We start from the raw sequence: 19,237 nt of genomic DNA, 5'->3' as shown, positions 1-19,237 counted from the left end.
ATGCTCTCAGGAGAAAATCCAAAAAACTCAGATTTACAAGTTAGTGTTTATTTGTTGAATATATATTCTTTATATTTCACTGTGCTAGGCTCTGTAGAGGTCACAAATAGGAATTTGATAACATTCTTGTAAATGTGTAGGTACAGCTACATACCCAGTCCTTTACAAATGACTTATGTGGTCTCACAGGCATTTTTTTTTAATCTATTCTTAATGCTAAGAACAAGATCTAGCATTTACAGTTGATGAATTCATATTGTTGGATGAATAATAAATGAATGAACAAATGGGATCTTATCACATGTACAAATACAAATATTGACATCTAGATGCCACTAGAGATAGGGATTCACATATATGTGATTATGTATTTACTTATCATTTTGTCTCTTCATTCATTCAGTAAGCCTGGGGATAGAAGGGTGAGAAAGACAAACTTGTTTGGACATAGAAATACTTGTTATTTGTTAGAACCTACTGTATTTGTGCTATTTCAGTGGAGAGAACACTGACTTAGGAGGCGTCAGCCCAGAATTCATGTTCCAGTTCTACCACAGGTCAGCTAAACTGTGTCTCAGAGGCTAAAGCAAAGCTAAACCTGTTCTCCTGACTTCACAGTGTTGCCAAATGAACAAAAATAAGAAAGACAAGTAGCTTAGCCATGTGATATTCCAAAAGCATTTTCAGTTTCCTTGGGTTACAATGTCCCAATCTGAACAACAGCAACAAAATGGTTCTACTATATTCTTGTCAGATTTCTTTTTGGATTTATAACTTTTGTCTTTGCATTTTACTGTGTTTGTGTGTATGTTGTATGTGATTCATTATCAGTAGGTATTTGTTAGTTTTATCAGAATAAAATATAATTGTCAATGTGGAAAAGATTTGAAAATATTTTATAATATTCACTCATAATGTAAAAATTAGCAGTGGTCTTTAGTGTTAGAAAGATCACTGGTTTGGAGCTCCATATTATTTCAGATTTGGGGAATCATAACTATGCATGATTTGTCCCTAGTATGTAAATGGTGATTCTCAAAATCCTAGAATCTAATTTTATCCAGATCAGTTTCAACTTAGACTGTTGAGCACCTATAGTGTTCCAGAAACTGTGATGGTTGTTTGGGGTACAAAGCTAAAACGTGTCTATTCTTGATGAGCTCATACCATCTGGGGAAAGACAGAGAACTAAGTAATTATCATTAAGCGGGCCAGCAGAGGGTATGAGTAAGAGTTTTTAAATGTATTGATTTTAAATGTATCGATATGGTTTTTTTCCCCCTTGCTTTTCAGATGGCTGAACACTTTAGGAATGCTGGCCAATCAGGGCATTGATGTTGTGATTCGGCACTCATTTTTTGACCACGGATACAATCACCTTGTGGACCAGAATTTTAACCCATTACCAGTAAGTGTAAGATCAAGATTCCCAACTCCTTTCCCATGTCCTTCAGTTCTTTTGATTGTGCTCTGATCCCCACTGGGAGAATTTTTCTCCTTCTGTTACTCATTAATTTCACAAATTGGACAGAAATATTTTTGACCCATTTTACAGACTTTTAGCTTTACCTCCCAGACAGACCCCAATATATACTCACATGTGTGTACATATGGGTTTATGCATATACACATTTATGCATTTATATATATTTACCACTATTATTTTAACAAACCTTGTGCAGTTGAGATTCCAAATCTACTTGTGGCCTGTTTGAACTCTGCTTGAGAGTGAATTTTTCCAGATTGTTTTCTTTTAATGCTAATAGGAGACATTAGTTAACGTCAGATGCAACATGTTGAAAGCAGATGGGCGAGTGTTGTCCAAGATCAGATATAGTAGAAACCCATCCCTTGGAGAGTGGCTTAAGTGCACTCACACTGGATGTTGATCCCTGTGTGATGAGGGGATTTGCCCAGGTGTCACCTACTCTAGGAGAGCAGAGAAAGGGGAGGCTAAAGAAGAATGGCAAGAGCAGAGAGCTGGGCATGTCCAGCGACTTTATTGACTCATCAAAGAAACCCCACTTAGTCCAGAAAAGCTGTGCTTATCAAAAATATTATGTGAGTTATCCTGCTTACAGACATCTTGGTCATGATAAAAGGCGAGTCCTCTCATTAGCCCATAGAACGTCAGAGCTGGGATTCCCCTTGGAGATGATCCAGTTCCACCGCATGTAACAGAGGGACTGGTAGCCTGGATTGGGAGAGGGGTGTATAGTGCCAGCCCTAGTGCCCGCTCCTGTGCCCTGGCCCAGTATTCTTCCTACAGAATTACTGCTGCCCTGGGGTCCACAGTAAACAAACCCAGCTGGAACCCAGTGAGCATTCCTGCCCTTTGCTTCCCTCTGCCCATTTCCACCCTCTGTGTTCATCTCACCACCCTCACCCCAGCCCTTAACTAGGAAGCCTCCAAGTCCAGAACAAAGAACAGCTTGGCACCCAACAGCACCATTTCTATGTCTGGAAAGAATCCCTCTAGTTAGTGTACTAAGGAATTATTTTATCTCTGATTGTACATGACTCCAATTAAGTCACCAATACTAAAGCTGACTGGCACAGTTGCTTTTATGCACAAGGCCAGGATACCTCTCTCTTTTGGCGTGTGGGGGGCTGGGGTATGGAGGGACGGAGAGGAAGTTTTCAGTTTGGAACCATAGGGGGTTCTGTTTGTTCATTGTTTGTTTTGAGCTCATAAACTTGTGGTGATAAAACAAAATAATGATTAGAAAAGCATCTATGAAATGTAAGCACAGAACAAATATAATGCCACACAAATGTAAATATTTATTGACCATCAGGCACTGGGGAGGAGACCAGTAGTAGATAACTGAATAAATAGTAAGAGAGGGTCAGTGAGGGCTCCTTTAGAGAATGTACAAGGAAGTCTTCTCTGAGAAGGTGACACTGAAGCCAAGAGTCCACCTACAAGAAGGAGCCCGACATGCAGATTTTTGCAGAAGGGCTTTCAGGCAGGGGAAGGGGCCAGCACAAAGATTCCAAGGCAGGAACAGAGTTGGCATGTTTGAGGAAATATAATCGTGCTAGAGTGCTGGGGGCTTGGCAAGGAACAGGGGGACTGGTTGGACATGGGGCCAGCTTGGGTCAGATCACACAGGGCTTTGAAAGCTAAAGGGAGTTTGACTTTTATTGTAAGTAAAATGAAAAGCCACTGGAGGGTTTTCTGCAGGGAAGTAACATGATCTAACTTACATTCTTAAAAGATCACCTTGGTATAATTAATGCATCAAATGTTAGTTATATGTTTAAAGATGTGGATGTTTGCCTGAGTGCTAAGTTGCTTCAGTCATGTCCAACTCTTTGTGACCCTATGGACCATAACCCACCAGGCTCCTCTGTCCATGGGATTCTCCAGGCAAGAATACTGGAGTGGGTTGCTATGCCTTCCTCCAGAAGATCTTCCTGACCCAGGAATCAAACCTGTATCTCCTGTGTCTCCCGAAATGCAGGCGGATTCTTTACCACTGAGCCAAAGGGAAGCCCAATAATGTGGATAATACTTAAAATTTTATAGGGCACTTTCATATACAGCAGGCTTCCCTGATAGCTCAGTTGGTAAAGAATCCACCTGCAGTGCAGGAGACCCCAGTTCGATCCCTGGGTCAGAAAGATCTGCTAGAGAAGGAATAGGCTACCCACTCCAGTGTTCTTGGGCTTCCCTTGTGGCTCAGCTGGTAAAGAATCTGCCTACAATGTGGGAGGCCTGTGTTCAATCCCTGGGTTGGGAAGATCCCCTGGCGAAGGGAAAGGCTACCTACTCCAGTATTCTGGCCTGGAGAATTTCGTGGTCTTTATTCCATGGGGTTGCAAAGAGTCGGAAACGAATGAGCGACTTTCACTTTCACATACAGCACATCAGTAATACTACAAACATTCTTTCTTTCCCTCTGTTCATCTTTTTCTCCTGTCTTTCCTTCTTTCCTTTATTCCTTCCTTCATACATTCAAATCTCATTCACTCCTCTTGATCATGTACTACATGCTGAACACTATTTCTGACAATGAGCCACGATGATGAACCAAAAAGACAAGGTCCTTGAATTACTGGAGCTTGTAGTCTAGTGAAGCATACTAAGAAGAGGAAAGTATATAAACAAATAACTGCTCTTGGACATAATTATTCTAAAGTGAGCCGGTGACATAAGTGTGCCTTTATTTTGCTGAAGAGACACTACGGTTCTTTGAAGTTGTTTAGCAACTTATCCAAGGTCAGAGAAGTAGTGAGAGCTGGAACAAGGAATTTTGCAGTTCAAAATGTTATTTACTTTTCAACATGCCACACTATTTCTAGCAGTACTCTCTTTGGTGTCTGTGATGGGGTCTGAGGCCACTGTTTGTCTCAGAATTGGGTTTAGAGTTGGGAACAGGCATCTCGAGGAACTGGAGAGAAGAAAACCTAGGCTAGAAGAAAACCTATGGTCTTTGGGTGACTGGACAGTCTTGAGTTTCAGAGCTGGACAAACCTGGATTGCGTATCAAATCTCTCTGTACCTTTGCATGGCCAGCTGTAGGTTAAAGATGCAAGATCTCATGATTTTGTTCTCCCCAAATGGGAGATAATGCAGGTGACTTTCTTTAAAAGCTTACCATGAGACACCTTGATTGATAGGTAGTAACAGCACAGATTATGACCAACCTAGATAGCATATTGAAAAGCAGAGACATTACTTTGCCAACAAAGGTCCATCTAGTCAAGTCTATGGTTTTTCCAGTGGTCATATATGGATGTGAGAGTTGGACTGTGAAGAAAGCTGAGCACCGAAGAATTGATGCTTTTGAACTGTGGTGTTGGAGAAGACTCTTGAGAGTCCCTTGGACTGCGAGGAGATCCAACCAGTCCATTCTGAAGGAGATCAGCCCTGGGATTTCTTTGGAAGGACTGATGCTAAAGCTGAAACTCCAGTACTTTGGCCACCTCATGCGAAGAGTTGACTCATTGGAAAAGACTCTGATGCTGGGAGGGATTGGGGGCAGGAGGAGAAGGGGACAAGAGAGGATGAGATGGCTGGATGGCATCACTGACTCTATGGACGTGAGTCTGAGTGAACTCCGGGAGTTGGTCATGGGCAGGGAGGCCAGGCGTGCTGCGATTCATGGGGTCGCAAAGAGTCGGACACGACTGAGCAACTGAACTGAACTGAACTGAACTGAACAGCACAGAGGTTCTTTGGAAGCTAAAACAAGTCCTATGGATTTAGCACAAAGGCTCAAGTGATCTGAGCAGCTGTATTTCTGGAAACACCAAGCTCTAATAAAGAAACTGTATGTAAAAGCACTTTAAAAGGTAGCAGACTTTTCTTTTTATCTTTCTTTGGGCTAATAAATTCTGCACCTTATAAGCAGAGAACTTGGCAGCTGGGAGAGTGTGTCCTAAGTCTCCTGGAAATAATTTACTAGGCTAGACCAGGGCACCAATCTGACAGACCTTGCCAGCCGGCCCCTGGGATGTGTAATGGACACACCTAGGAATCATACTGGTTGCCATTTCAGAGATTTGTACAGTTGAGGTCCAAACACTGCTGATAAAAACTTTGGATTTTACATTGTGATTAAATCTTCAAGAGCGTTAAGAGTTTGTGTGTGTTAGTTGCTCAGTCGTGTCCGACTCTTTGTGACCCCACGAACTATAGCCTGCCAGGCTTCTCTGTCCATGGAATTCTCCAGGCAAGAATACTAGAATGGATTGCCATTCCCTTCTCCAGAGTTAAGAGTTTAGGGCCTTACTAAATTGTTTTTTGGTTAGCTCCCAGAAAAATCAGTATTTTCTATTCCAGTTCCTTCAAATTCAGCATTTCAGGAAAAGCTCTTATTAGCAAATACTACTTTTTCCTGTTGTTGTTGTTATAGGGTCTTAGCCTAATGGCTTCCCAACTTATATACCATATGACCCAGGCAGCTGAGTATGTAGGATTCCAATCCAGTGGCAAAGCCATTCCAATCTAAGGGAAGAGAGAATATTGAAGGTAGCTCTTTAAAAAAAAACAACTTATTTTGAGAAAAGGTCACTTTCCGCTACAGCCCATGTTCTTTCTGGCTGTTCCTCTAGAGAAGTGCCAACTCTCCTCCTGTTGTGAGATTTTCCTTCTCCTGGGAAGAGAAGAACATTTAGTCCAGCAGTGTTTCATCACTCGACTCCCACCCCTTTCCCCTGACCCCCTTGCCGTTGGGAAAGAGGGAACGTGTGAGTCTCCACAGCCTGTCAACTAGTCATGGGCTCCCTTGGGAATAAGGGATGTTTGTGCAGAAGAGATCTGCACATTCAGTGGACATAGTCCAGACCCCACCAGCCGTGGGCATTTCTCCTAAGCGAGGGTTTTGGAATTTAGCTTGCTGCTTTTTTTAAGAGCTTGATTTACAGAGCTTTCAGGGAAAGGAATGGTGAATTACTAGTCAACATCTTCTTAACTCTCAGGCTGACCTAGCAGATATAATTCAATTCAAAAAAGCATTGACACTTGAGATGTGTCTGGCTCTAGGCTAGGTATTCTGGGGACATGCAGATAAATAAGATTCAGTTCCCTCATCTGTAGAGCTAACAATCTGGTATGTGTTTGTACTTGAGGGATTATAGTTTAGTCCTTAGAATGAAATAGAAAACAAGTTCCCATCAGATAGCCTTTTCTATACTGAGTGTAGTGGTAGGGATATTTACATTTACTGACAACACTCTTTTTTGCTGACTGTCCCTTATGAACAACAATAAGCATTCACTTCAGCCCAGTACACATTTATTGAATTGAACACTCACTGTGTATGTTCTAGAATACAGTCAGTAGTCATGGATTAGTTTATAACTCGCTAGTCTATGGTGGGATTGAACCTATAGCTGTGGTTCCCATAGCAACATGGCTATTGGAAAGAAACTCTGCATCTTAATGTTATCTGCATAGCTCTGTTAGGGATGAGAAACTTGCTGCTCTATCCTTGTTTCCCTTTGAAACATTAAGACACTGTTCTTTATGCACTACACAACCATGATGTGGACACAGGATCAGCTTAAATCTATCCCTTCCCTGAGGAAGAACATCCAGTTATAGACCCACGTCCCACTGATGCCGGATGTTGTGCAGCACTGCCTAATGAGGAGGCCTTGGGAAGCAGCAGGAAGGGGCCCAGTACTCTGACAAGATTCACAGGTTCTAGTCCTAGATCTACCATCCATTAGATGTGTATCTCTGGATTTTAGTTTTCTTTATCACTCAAATTGTAATAAAAATGTCTCCTCTATCTGCCTCCAAAAGACACTGTTATAATTCTTGTGAGAACTAGATACGACAATAGGATTCCAATTTCATATATACATATACACATAGAAAATTACTACAAGGGACTACATCTAAATGTCAAAGTGGTTTTATTTGGGCCGTGGGGTTACAGATAGTTTCCATTTTCTTCTTTGTGGATTTTTATGAAAATTGCTGCAATCAGCATTATTGCTTTCATAACCTGAGCAAAATAAAGGCTATTTTAAAAAGGAAAAATAGAGCAAAAGAATTAGGTGCTTTATTACACTTGTGCTGTATGCTTGATACAGTGCTAGACACTGGAGAGTATCCCTGCCCTCAAGGAGCTTACAGTGTGGATAGGAGATCGGTCAGCAGGGACAGTGGCTGAAGTGCTTTAGCAGGACAGGAGAAGGATAGAAGCCTGCCAGGATAAAGGGCAGGCATGGGGCATCAAGGAAGACTTCCTGGAGGAGACAATGCCTGAGCTGGATCTTGAAGGAGAGGAGCAAGTTAGCCCTAGGAAGAGAAGTTTGAGGTCTGGGGAGAATCTTCCAGAGGCAGTAATATGTACAAAGGGTCAGAGGCATTAATTTTCCAGAGAGTCATGGTCAATGGTTTATGAAAAATTTCTTAGGAAAGTTTTTCCCATTGGTGTCCATTGGCCACACAGGGTGTGTAAAAATTAAGGAATTTTAAAGTAACGAATCTGGAGGTGGTGGGGCAAAGGTGTTAAAAAACCTTGCCAAACCGGCCTGTGACCTATTTCTTGGCGTAGCTTCATTTCTCTTTCTTTTCTTTCCCGTGGGAGCCGTCAGGAAGATGAAAGAAGCAGAGTACCTGTTTAGGGGTAGCTGTGATGTGAAACCCAATCCTCTCATCAGAGGCCCTGACAAAGACTTCTCCATGTGCAACCTCCCTTTGTGGAAACCTGCGGCTGCTGAGAGAAGGGCACCCTCAGCTGCAGGATCAATCACTGGGACTTGGGCTGGTTCCACATCAGTGGCTGAAGTGCCTGGGCTGCATGCCCAGTGGGCATGACTTGCTTCTTTCCCCTTCTGTGCCTCTGAACTCTGGCCTCTCAGACCAGAGCCTGAGCCGGCACCATGTGACCAGGCATGCAGCTCTCTTTTGCCCCTGATACTTTAAGGAGAAGCCCGTCTCATTTTTAACTACCAGTCCTCATCCGTTGCTTATTTATTAATCCAAATGGTGTGAATGGATGTCAGCAACCCATACCAGCAGTTGAACAGCTCACCCTGGTGGAAGCTGCCCTAGGAAGAAGAAAGAGCTCTGCTACCTGGAATCAAAAGATGCAGGCTCCACGGTGTCTCCACAGTGTCCCCACGGTGTTCCAGTTGCTTGAGTTTGCATTTCCTGCTTTGTAAGATGGGGCTAGTGTGCTGAAGTCACAAAGTGGGGAGTATCTGAAGGTAGTGCTTAAAAATATTGACTTTGGAAACAGACTGACCTGAGTTTCAAACCCAGATCTACCATTTACTACTGTGTCCCTGGGCGGATTACTCAGCCTCAACAACCATCCATTTCCCTTCATAAAAGGGAGACAATGAATAATCTATCTCAGGGCACTATTGGAAAGGGTTGAGTGAACCAATGCATAAATATCTTTCACCACCTAGAAAGTACTCAACAAATGTCAGCTGCTATTAATATTTTATAAAGTAATTTTATAAAATGTAAAATTCTGTAAGTTGGTAATAATCATCATTAATAACTTGAATATAACTGTGCCAAGATAATATACAGTTGAATATTCATACAAATATCTGAAAATCAATCAAGTAACAATAGCCAAAGTATGAAAAGTAGATTTTTTTTTGGTAAAAATTAAGTGATGAGAAAATTAGAACAGAAGAGGAAAGCTCTGATTCCTGCACTTGAAAGGAATTGATTGCAAATGGTTAAAGACAAACTAAAAATTACATTTTATTTTCCTCCAGAGAAGATGCTGCCAACCTTACCCAATGAAGGCAATTAAGACAGTAGCCTCACTGCAACACTAGCTCTAACACCTTCATTTGGTATTTATAAATGGCCCAATAAGCCCTGGAAGCCGTGATATGTCACATCAAAGCGCTAATGACAGCACATTATGTGAAGCACTGAGGAGCAACAATTGAAAATCTCACTCTGCCATCAACCATTTATATTGCTCCCAGATTGCAATACTGAGGGATTACAGATACAGCAAGTTGTGCCAAAACCTAAATAAATGAGGGAGAGGGAGAAGAAGCAATTACAGCCCCACTGTGCTTGAGCTTAGCAGCAGAGCGCACCACCCCCAAAACAACCTTCAGAAGACGGAGGAGCATGACCAGCGCTGGAAATGAGAAAAGTTGCACCTCACCCAGCTTCATCAGTTCACCTGAAATGCTGGAATGTTACCTAAAAATAATCTGACTAGAAAGCTAGGAAGGGAGAGAGGGAGGAAGGAAAACAAAGATAGGAGCGGAAAAGTGGAATGTCTTCTGGTAGGTTGTAAATGTCTTTTGCCAGTGGCACAACATGACAAACTTGAGGTTTTTTCATGATATTTGCAGACATCAAGGGCACAGTGATGTCTGGTTATGACATTAGGAATAGGGATCTGATAGAAGTCACCATGAGAGCCAAATATAATACATTGTTTTTCTAACTCAGTTAATGGGATTCTATTTTTGTTTGTTTAAATAAAAGCTGAAATGTTTAAAAATAGAAATAGAATATTGTTTTTAATTCTTATTTGAATACACTACTCTATTTATGTATGTGTGTGTTAGTCGCTCAGTCATTTCCAACTCTGTGTAACCCCACAAACTATAACCCACCAGGCTCCTCTGTCCATGGAATTCTCCAGGCAAGAATACTGGAGTGGGTAGCCATTTCCTTCTCCAGGGGATCTTCCCAACCCAGAGTTCAAAGCCAGGTCTCCCACATTGCAGGCAGATTCTTCACCTTCTGAGCCACCAGGGAAGCCAAAATTAGGTATCTCTCTCACTAACTTTAAACTATTACCAATCTGTTCATCTCTGATCTGGTTTTAAGCACTGAAAAGACTGAATAGAGCATATCATTTTGACTGACTCTGAACTTGACTTGAGCAGACCTATCTTCTACTCCAAATTCACTGCCTTTATCTTAACCTCAAAATCTTTGCAGCTTTTCTTCATTAGAATAGTGATTCTTAAGCCTATGCTCGTTATAGTAACCTGTGTGCATGCATGAGTGCATGCTCAGTCATGTCCGACTCTCTGCAACCCCATGGACTATAGTCCACCAGGCTCCTCTGTCCATGGGGTTTTCCAGGCAAGAATACTGAAGTGGGTTGCCATTTCCTCCACTAGGGGATCTTTCTGACCCAGGAATCAAACCTGCATCCCCGGTCTCCTGCATTGACAGGCAGATTCTTTACCACCGGTCCACCTGGGAAGCTATAGGGCTTAAAAAAAAATACCTAAGCCACCCCCAGGGATTCTGATTCAGTTGGTCTATAGAGGAGGGCAGATGTTTGTATTAAGCTCCCCGCTGATTCCAATATGCAGTGAGAATTGAGAACCACTGAGTGTGCCATTTACCCTGATTAAATTAGAAATTATCCTTTCCTTTTCTTGTACTCTTGTGTACCCAACTTGCGCTTCAACAATCAAAACAACAAAAATCCTTTTTATAATGGTATTGATTTATTTGACTGTATGGGGTCTTCCTTGCTGTGCAGGCTTTTCTCTAGTTCAACGAGCAGGGGCTACTCACTAGTTGCACAGGCTTCTCATTGCAGTGGCTTCTCTTGCCGGAGAGCACGGGCTCTAGAGCGCTGGGACTTCAGGAGTTGCAGCTCCTGGACTTTAGAGCACAGGCTCAGGAGTTGTGGCACACAGGCTTTGTTGCCCCGTGGCATGTGGGATCTTCCCGGATCAGGGATCGAATCCGTGTTTTCTGTACTGGCAGGTGGATTCTCTACCAGTGAGCCATGAGGGAAGCCTAAAATATTAGCAGAATTTTTAATTCACTTGCCAAGTATTTACTGAATGTCTATTATGTGTCAGACAGTTTTCTAGTTTCTGAGGAGATAAAGGTAAAGGAGAAAGATAAGATCCCTGCCCTCATTGGAGATTACAGTCTAGCAGGGGAGACTAAAAATGAACAAGTAAACTAACACTAAAATAATTTATACAGTGTTCAGAATGGTGTGTAGGAAGCAGACAGGCCGTGAAGTTGAAGAATAATGAGGAGAGGATACCTCTTAAGAAAGTGTGACCGAGGAAGTGTGCACTGAGGAAGCAGCCGTTGGAGAAGCTGGTAGAAGAGCAGTGTTCTGGCAGAGGGAGCAGCATCTGCAAAGGCTGAGGAAGGGAGAGGCTCCAACACACCGTGGCCAGGCAGCTGGCACAGTGCTGGGCACAATTTATCTCAAGCTCCCCAAGCCTGATTCCCAACCCTACCCATGTCATCACCACTTGGCAAACCGCCTTGCTTCCTGTCCCTTCCTGTGAATAGTGGTATCCCATCACCTGCCGCTGTGTCCAGGGTCCTCGACCTAGCCTGTTGCCTACTGCATTCCCTGTCACCAACCTGGCCATTTTCAGGTGCACCCTCTGCCACCTCTCAGCAGGATTTGAAATAAGAACGGCAGAATAACAGTACTTGTGGAACCTGGTGGTGAACATTTGGGAGTTTGTCATGCAATTCCGCTTTTGTGTGTGTGTTTAAAAATTTCGATGATATTTTAAATGTCTTCATGCTAGGGTGTTGTGAAAAACAATAAAGTAAAGCACTGCTTTAATTGCTCTGGGACATAAAAAATAAAGTCAGACTCTTTCTCTCCATGTTTACAATCTCTTTGGGATGACAAAACAGAGAGCCTTTGAGAGAGAGCTAATAGATGACGCACTAAGGTCTGTCTTGCTCGCTCAGTATCTCCGGAGCCAGACCTCCAAGTAGGAGATATTACTGTTGGCTGGAAAGAAAGTGCTAGAGAGGAGAATCAGGGAAGGCTTGTACAACAAGATGTCATTAGTGGACATTTGTAAGATTAGTATCCAGCAGATACATGTTTCAAGCAAAGCTTCTTGCCCATAGGGCACCCTCTGCTGAGACAGTGAGAAGGAAGGAGTGCCTTAGAATGGATGGAAGACCAGGTGTTCCAGATCTGATCTCAGGTTCTACCACCAGCTCATTCATCCCAGGGTGCTGGGCACTCTAGGTTCACTGGAAATGTGGGTGTTGAACTCGACCATTCGAGGTCTCCTTCAGCTCTGATGTTTTCCGATTCATTGTCAAGATTTCTATACCAGGATCTTCAAACGTTCCTCCCAGCTGAACTGATACTAATAAAGCCTTTTAAAATAAAGCTAAACCACACTGTTTTACTTTGAAATCACACAAGGAGTGAGTCCTCTGTTTTTAAGGTTCTTGTAACCCCATTATCGCTTTTGTTATTAGAATTGTTTGGATACATCTAATTTCCTCTCTCTGACTGAAAGCTCCTTGAAAACATAAGCCATCTCTTATATCTTTAAATCTCCCACAGCGCCCTGCTCATAGTCAGTCCTTACTGAATTCTAAAGATGCTAAGTGACTGGGGAATCTGGGGGCTTCAGTGCACTGCTCAGTAATGGAAATATGGAAGCAGGCATTTGTTGTCAGGTGTTACACGCACACTGTGTACAGGGAGATAGTCAGCTTGGTCCTTAAGAGTTTGGGCTCTGGAGCCATACAATATTGTATTAGTTTTGCCAGATCTGGATGTTAATCCAATTCCACTGTCTACTTGCTATCTCCCATTGGGAAGATTTCTTCATCTTCTATCGTCTGTATAATGAGGATACCAATGGTTCCTACATCTCAGGGTTCTTGTGAGTGCATAAGATAGCACCTGACAGTAAATGTGTAAAAATGTGACCATTATTACCTATTCTAAATATATGAAAATGATTTCTTGGACATAAATTATAGAAATATTTTCTTAGGTCAGTCTCCTAAGGCAAAATAAATAAAAATAAGCAAATGGGACTTAATAAAACTATTTGTCTTTCACTGTTGAGTTGTAAGTGTTCTAGTAATACAGATCCCTTATTGGATATGTGATTTGCAAACATATTCTCCAATTCTGTGTGTTATCTTTTCATTCTCTGGACAGTGTCTTTTAAGCACAGAAGTTTCTAATTCTGATAAAATCCAACTTATTTGTTTTTCTTTTTCTCATTTGTGCTTTTGGTGTCTGATCAAATTTTAATTCTGTGTTTTATTCTAAGAGTTTTATAGTTAGCTTTTACATATAGATCTCTGATCCATTTTGAGTTAATTTTTTTATATGATGTGAGATAGTGATTCAGTTTCATTCTTTTGCTCATGCACATTGAATTGTCTTGGGACCCTTGTTGAAAATTAGTTGACCATAAATGTAAGGGCTTTTTTCCCCTGTACTTTCAATTCTGTTCAATTAATCTAAATGTCTGTCTTTACGCCAGTACTACACTATCTTGATTACTGCAGCTTTGTAGTAAATTTTGAAATTGAGAAGTACAAGTTCCATAAAGAAGACGTTTTTCAATTTCAAAATTATCTTAGCAACTACTTTCAGTCTTGAGCATTGTGTCAGCTGCTCGCAGCTCAACCAAGTGAACTTGAGTGGTTCACCCAAAGCCCCATATTGGGTGGCAAGGTCGTCATTACCAACATCACCTATTTCAGCTTTAAGGAATCCTTGGCTCCGTAACCTCAGCCACATTGTCTTCAGGTTGGAGTCACAGGGCTCACTGTCCCCATGGTCATGATAATATCCCTTTCCTCACCTTCCTGGGGAGAGTGAAGGAATGAAAAATAGTCAAGCTACAGTTTTGGTGGCTTATCTCAATCCTACCCCTCACTGCTCAGCTTCTAAATATGAAATTAACTTTTGTTTATTAATAGGCAGGACACTAAGGGACCCTTACTTCCCAACCTCACCCACTATTGGGGTGAGAGCATTCACCACCAGACCCTAGGGAAACTTCTTATATCCCTGAACCTAGTCTGCAAAGCCTTTGTCCCTCCTCTTACATAAAATCATGCCACTGTCTACATCCCATCCTTATCACTGTAGCTGTCAAGAAGTGTGAAGGGCCTGAGATTTTTACCTACTTGCAACCTAGTATGTCCACTTTTGCTGCTTCATAAATGTAGGCAGAAGACACAAGACTCCCGGGTCAGCAGCAAGAGGTTATATACTCACACACAGCAAACATCATGACATTAGTATATTTGTATTGATTCTCCTGGCCACTAGGCCCCACAGGGGCAATGCAATGGGCCCAAATGTATGCTCCCCATGCGGTGGGTTTGAGTTGCAGCTGAGGAATTCAGGACCAAGGACCAAGCACTTTTTGAACAAGCAGAAAATATTGTAGCAAGCAGTACATAAGCCAATCTTCCTCCGCACCAAAGCATGTATGGTAGTTATATTCTGTGGTCATGTTGACCTAATTTGTTGCTTGTGTGAGTAACTGTGTAAACTGCTCTTTATTTGAATACAGATAAGCCTTATAGACTAGCACACTCACCAAGATCATGCAGGAAGAGTCAGAACTGGTGGCCACCAGGTTGGTGGCCTCTCCCAACAGTCTACCCCTTGGCCCTGTATGTTTTTGGATGAACTCCAAATTTACATCCAAGTGTGACACTCTGGGAGTCACTCTGGTTAATCTGACTGACAGAAGTCTGAGACCAGATTTGTTCAATTTATCTCATATAATATGATGGTTAATTTTATGTGTCAAGTTGGTTAGGCAGTGGTACCCAAATATTTAGTCAAACATTATTCTAGATATTTCAGTGAAGGTATTTTTAGATGAGATTAACATTTAAATCAGTAAACTTTAAGTAAAGCAGATTGCCCTCCATAATGTGGGTGGGCCGTATCCAATCAGTTGAAGGCCTTAATAGAAATAAAACTGACTTCTCCTGAGCAAGAAGGAATCTGCCAACAGACTGCCTTCAGACTAACCACAGCATGACTCTTCCCTCGGTCTTCAGTCTGCTGGCCTATCCAACAGATTTTAGACTTGCCAGCTCCCATAGTCATGAGTCAGTTACTTAAAATCAATCTTTCAGATAGATAGATAGACACAGAGAGAAAGATACACACATAACATCATAATGGTTATTGGTTCTGTTGCTGTAGAGAACTATTACACGTATCGCATTTAACTACTTACTATCAGAGGGACCTTTGTATCAGTAAAATACTGACAGTATTGTATTACAATTCACTCATTCATCTTTTTTCCTTTTCCTCTCCCAGAAGAGGGAGAAACATTTGAGTTGAAAGAGATTGTGAAACTTTGGGTACAGAGACTTTATTTTAGTAATCTCTCTGTTCCTCAAACACAGTACACACTCAATAGAGATTTGTTGAGTGAGAGGGACTGGGTGTGTCAGTACATGATTGGCATTCTTCTATTGCCTATGGTTGCCTTCCTAAACATCTCCATCCAGTGAAAATGCCTAGCTATCTTTCAAGCTTTATATCACAGATAAAGTTTCACAAAGCTTTTCTTGAATTCTTCTAGGTGAATGTTTTCTCTCTTGCTTCTAAATTTCATTAACATTTTATCTGTATTCCCTTTATGCATTTTGTAGGTATCATATTGTCTAGAAATATTCATAGTCATTTGAAATCTTGTCATATTTCCCTTCCCAGAATATAAATTCCTTGAGAGAAGTATACTGATATACTGATTCTTACATCTCCTCTAGCACCTAGAGGAGCTGGATACAATTGGTATCTAATAAACAGTCAAAATGTGAAGAAAGCTGACTGCCGAAGAATTGATGCTTTTGAACTCTGGTGTTGAAGAAGACTCTTAAGAGTCCCTTGGACTGCAAGGAGATCCAACCAGTCCATTCTGAAGGAGATCAGTCCTGGGTATTCTTTGGAAGGAATGATGCTAAAGCTGAAACTCCAATACTTTGGCCACCTCATGCGAAGAGCTGACTCATTGGAAAAGACTCTGATGCTGGGAGGGATTGGGGGCAGGAGGAGAAGAGAACGACAGAGGATGAGATGGCTGGATGGCATCACTGACTCGATGGACGTGAGTTTGGGTGAACTCCGGGAGTTGGTGATGGACAGGGAGGCCTGGTGTGCTGCGATTCATGGGGTCGCAAAGAGTCAGACACGACTGAGCGACTGAACTGAACTAAACTGAACTGAAACAGTGAAAAATTGCCGATTTGGGCTGTCTCAAACCAGAATAGGGAATCACTGTTGCAAATATGCTGCTCATCCACATCTGGTGTTAAAGGTGTTTCTGATTATTAGTCAGCAGTTCAGTTTCCCTTTCGGAAACATGGCGCTTTCGCTAATGATCACTTTAACTACCACACATCTCTGTAATGACTGGTTGCTTTTAAAATGAGCCACTAACTAGATGTTTATAGAGATCATACATGTGAAAGACCTGTGAAGAGAATACCCAAAAGCTTCAGAGACTCGATAGCACGGGTGTTGAATTTTTCTAGAAATCCTAGTTCATGTGTCTCACTATCATCTTCATCTTCTAATCTACCATGAAATGAGAATCTTCTGTATGCCAAGAACTAGGTCATTTCATACCATGTTTTTTAATCTTTAAAACAACTGGAATTTTCTTTGTTGCTTTTTAATTTTAGATTTATTTTTATCAAAGTAACATTGGTTTATAACATTTTATGTTTCATGTGTACTCCATTATATTTCTACTTCTGTATGCCATGCAGTGTGCTTGCCACCAGAGAACGAGAAATACTGTCTTTCGTCTGCTATTGAGAAAACGGAGACCCAAGGACTTTAGGTAACTTACCAGAGGCCACTCAAAGCTGACCTAATCTTTATTGTGTCTTCCAGTATTGGAGACATAGTCATGTCGCCTTCTTCAAAAACCTTTCTTAGATTCCCATTGCCCTCCGACCTCAAGGATTCTTGTGATCTGGACTTGCCCTCAGTTTCTAGCCCTATTTTTGAACCAGTTACTCCCAGATTAATATCCCCAGTAGGAATCCCTCACTCTGGTTCTCTAGTAGCACCTTAATTATGTTGTATCTGGTTCTTCAACACTGTCTATCATAGTTGTAAATATAGGTCAGTCTCTCCTTTTAGACAATTAACAAATTTAAGGCAGAGAATATTATGACTTATTGTGCTTACCACATAATAGTGCATAAGGAAAGATCTTTAAATTGTCTGAATTAAATTGAAATGAGGCTGAATTTTGGGTGACTAAGCCATTAGAACCCATACCCCATTTTGAGGAACAGTTGCAACTGCTGCCTAAAGGGAACTGATTATAAATTCTCTAATCATTCTCTATACTGTAAGATGCCAACCATTCGGGCAGTTGTGTATCAACTACAATATGGACAGAATGGATCTGATATATTTAGGACTACTTTCTTTTGCTAGCTCTGAAAAGAATGAGTGCCATGGTGCCATATTAACTCAACTAAGACTTGGGAGGGGATTTGGAGGGTGAGAGAGAGGTAGCTTGCCAAATGAAATGTCTTAGAAACACCAATTTAATGACTTACATATAAATTAATCATAAACATGTGGATTAAATTTCCTCAGAAAAGGCATGTTTTGGCTCTCTGTGGACCACAAATGATTGAAAAATGATTGGAGATATTTCCTGAGCCCAAAAATGAAGAGAGCGCAGGTCTATTAGACTTTTTAACTATGAATATTAGTGCAATAGATAAATTATCCAGGGGGTCTGGGGAAGCTAGAAATATGCACAGGAAATAAGAAAATGAGATTCAGCTTGAAAGTATGCTCCAGGTACATCTGGGGCAAAATAATCAGAAACAGAGAGATTTTGTTTGAGGGAGAACCCAATAAAGTTATAGAGACTACCAGACATTCAGGATAATTTCTACTTGGCATGACCCATGTGATAGAAAGTAGGTCATTCTTATTCCTGAAGATGTAAGACAAAAGGCCCTGGACTATGGGATATGAAACAGCACTCATTGCCCACAGAGTGTAAATAAGTCTTTGCTTTTGGTTACATCAAGATTTACCTGGAAGAAGAAAGATTTGGCTAAAATTGGACTAACTTTTACAAATAACTCAAGGAAATAAATGATCAAAATCAAAACTAATCTTTTGAGCATAGAGTCCAGAGGCAAGATGGAGTCTGAGATCCAGAGCAATAGAAACTGAAGCTCAAGTTCAAGTGAGATATCTTCACAAGGATAAGATGTAATCTTTGTTTGATGCCATGAACACTTTATGGACCATCAACAGGAGACCTTCCTAGAAGTGTTTATCCTTATCATTTGAAAACACTTTTGGAGAGAGTAGACATCTAAATAGGCCATACTAAAGTCCAGTCATTATAGGCAAGTTCTGACCTTGGAAACTGGGCCATGCAGTTTTATATAGGAACATTGAAGTGAAAACCAAATGCTCTAATGACAAGGAAATACAAAGAGGTTTTCTTCAAGTCTGGAAAAGAGAGTTGAATAATCTGTTGCTTTCCAGGAGGCAGGATATCTTGATCTTATAAAAGTCTCTGATCAATGATAATTATAATCTACATTTGTACCATGTGTTGCTATTTACCTCGTGTTTCTTATACATTGTCCCATAATCTTCTCAGTAACCACCAGACAATATGACTATTTCATTTTTACAGATAAGAAGCTGAAGCACAGAAATGACAATTTATTAGCTAAAGGCAGTGTCAGGGACTCAAGACTGGTTCTTCTCAGCCTTAATCCAGTATTCTTTCTGTACCTAGGTAATTCCTTACTGTATCAGTATAACTCTATATGGAAGATTACTACAGCTTGTTGAAAGTTTCTTTACATAGTTTAAATTTCTTGGTGGAATTGATTGGATAGTCTAAGTGTTTTACTGTACTAACTCATTTAATACTCTTATACTTTGAGGTAGTCCCTATTATTACCCTTATTTTAAAGATAGAGAAACAGGTGCAGAGAAATTAAGCAACTTGTCCACTCTTTAGTAAGTGGAGCAGC

At 41.2% G+C, this 19,237-nt stretch overlaps 1 protein-coding gene across 7 annotated transcripts in view; it reads left to right on the top strand.

Moving 5' to 3' along the window:
• The window catches only part of HPSE2 (heparanase 2 (inactive)), a 716,285-nt gene that overhangs the window by 567,052 nt on the left and 129,996 nt on the right, over positions 1–19,237 (top strand). For all 7 annotated transcript variants that reach the window (XR_009733773.1, XR_009733772.1, XR_009733771.1 and 4 more), the window contains exon 9: positions 1,294–1,408. Coding sequence is in view for 3 of the 7 variants with exons in the window: in XM_061403062.1 (XP_061259046.1) it covers positions 1,294–1,408 (115 nt within the window). In the remaining 4 variants the exon portion in view is untranslated. The remainder of the gene's footprint in view (positions 1–1,293; positions 1,409–19,237) is intronic.

This window comes from Bos javanicus, chromosome 26 (assembly GCF_032452875.1).
Source record: "Bos javanicus breed banteng chromosome 26, ARS-OSU_banteng_1.0, whole genome shotgun sequence".
NCBI lineage: Eukaryota > Metazoa > Chordata > Mammalia > Artiodactyla > Bovidae > Bos > Bos javanicus.
The sequence above is the reverse complement of the archived record's forward strand: the minus strand, read 5'-3'. Positions and strand labels throughout refer to the sequence as shown.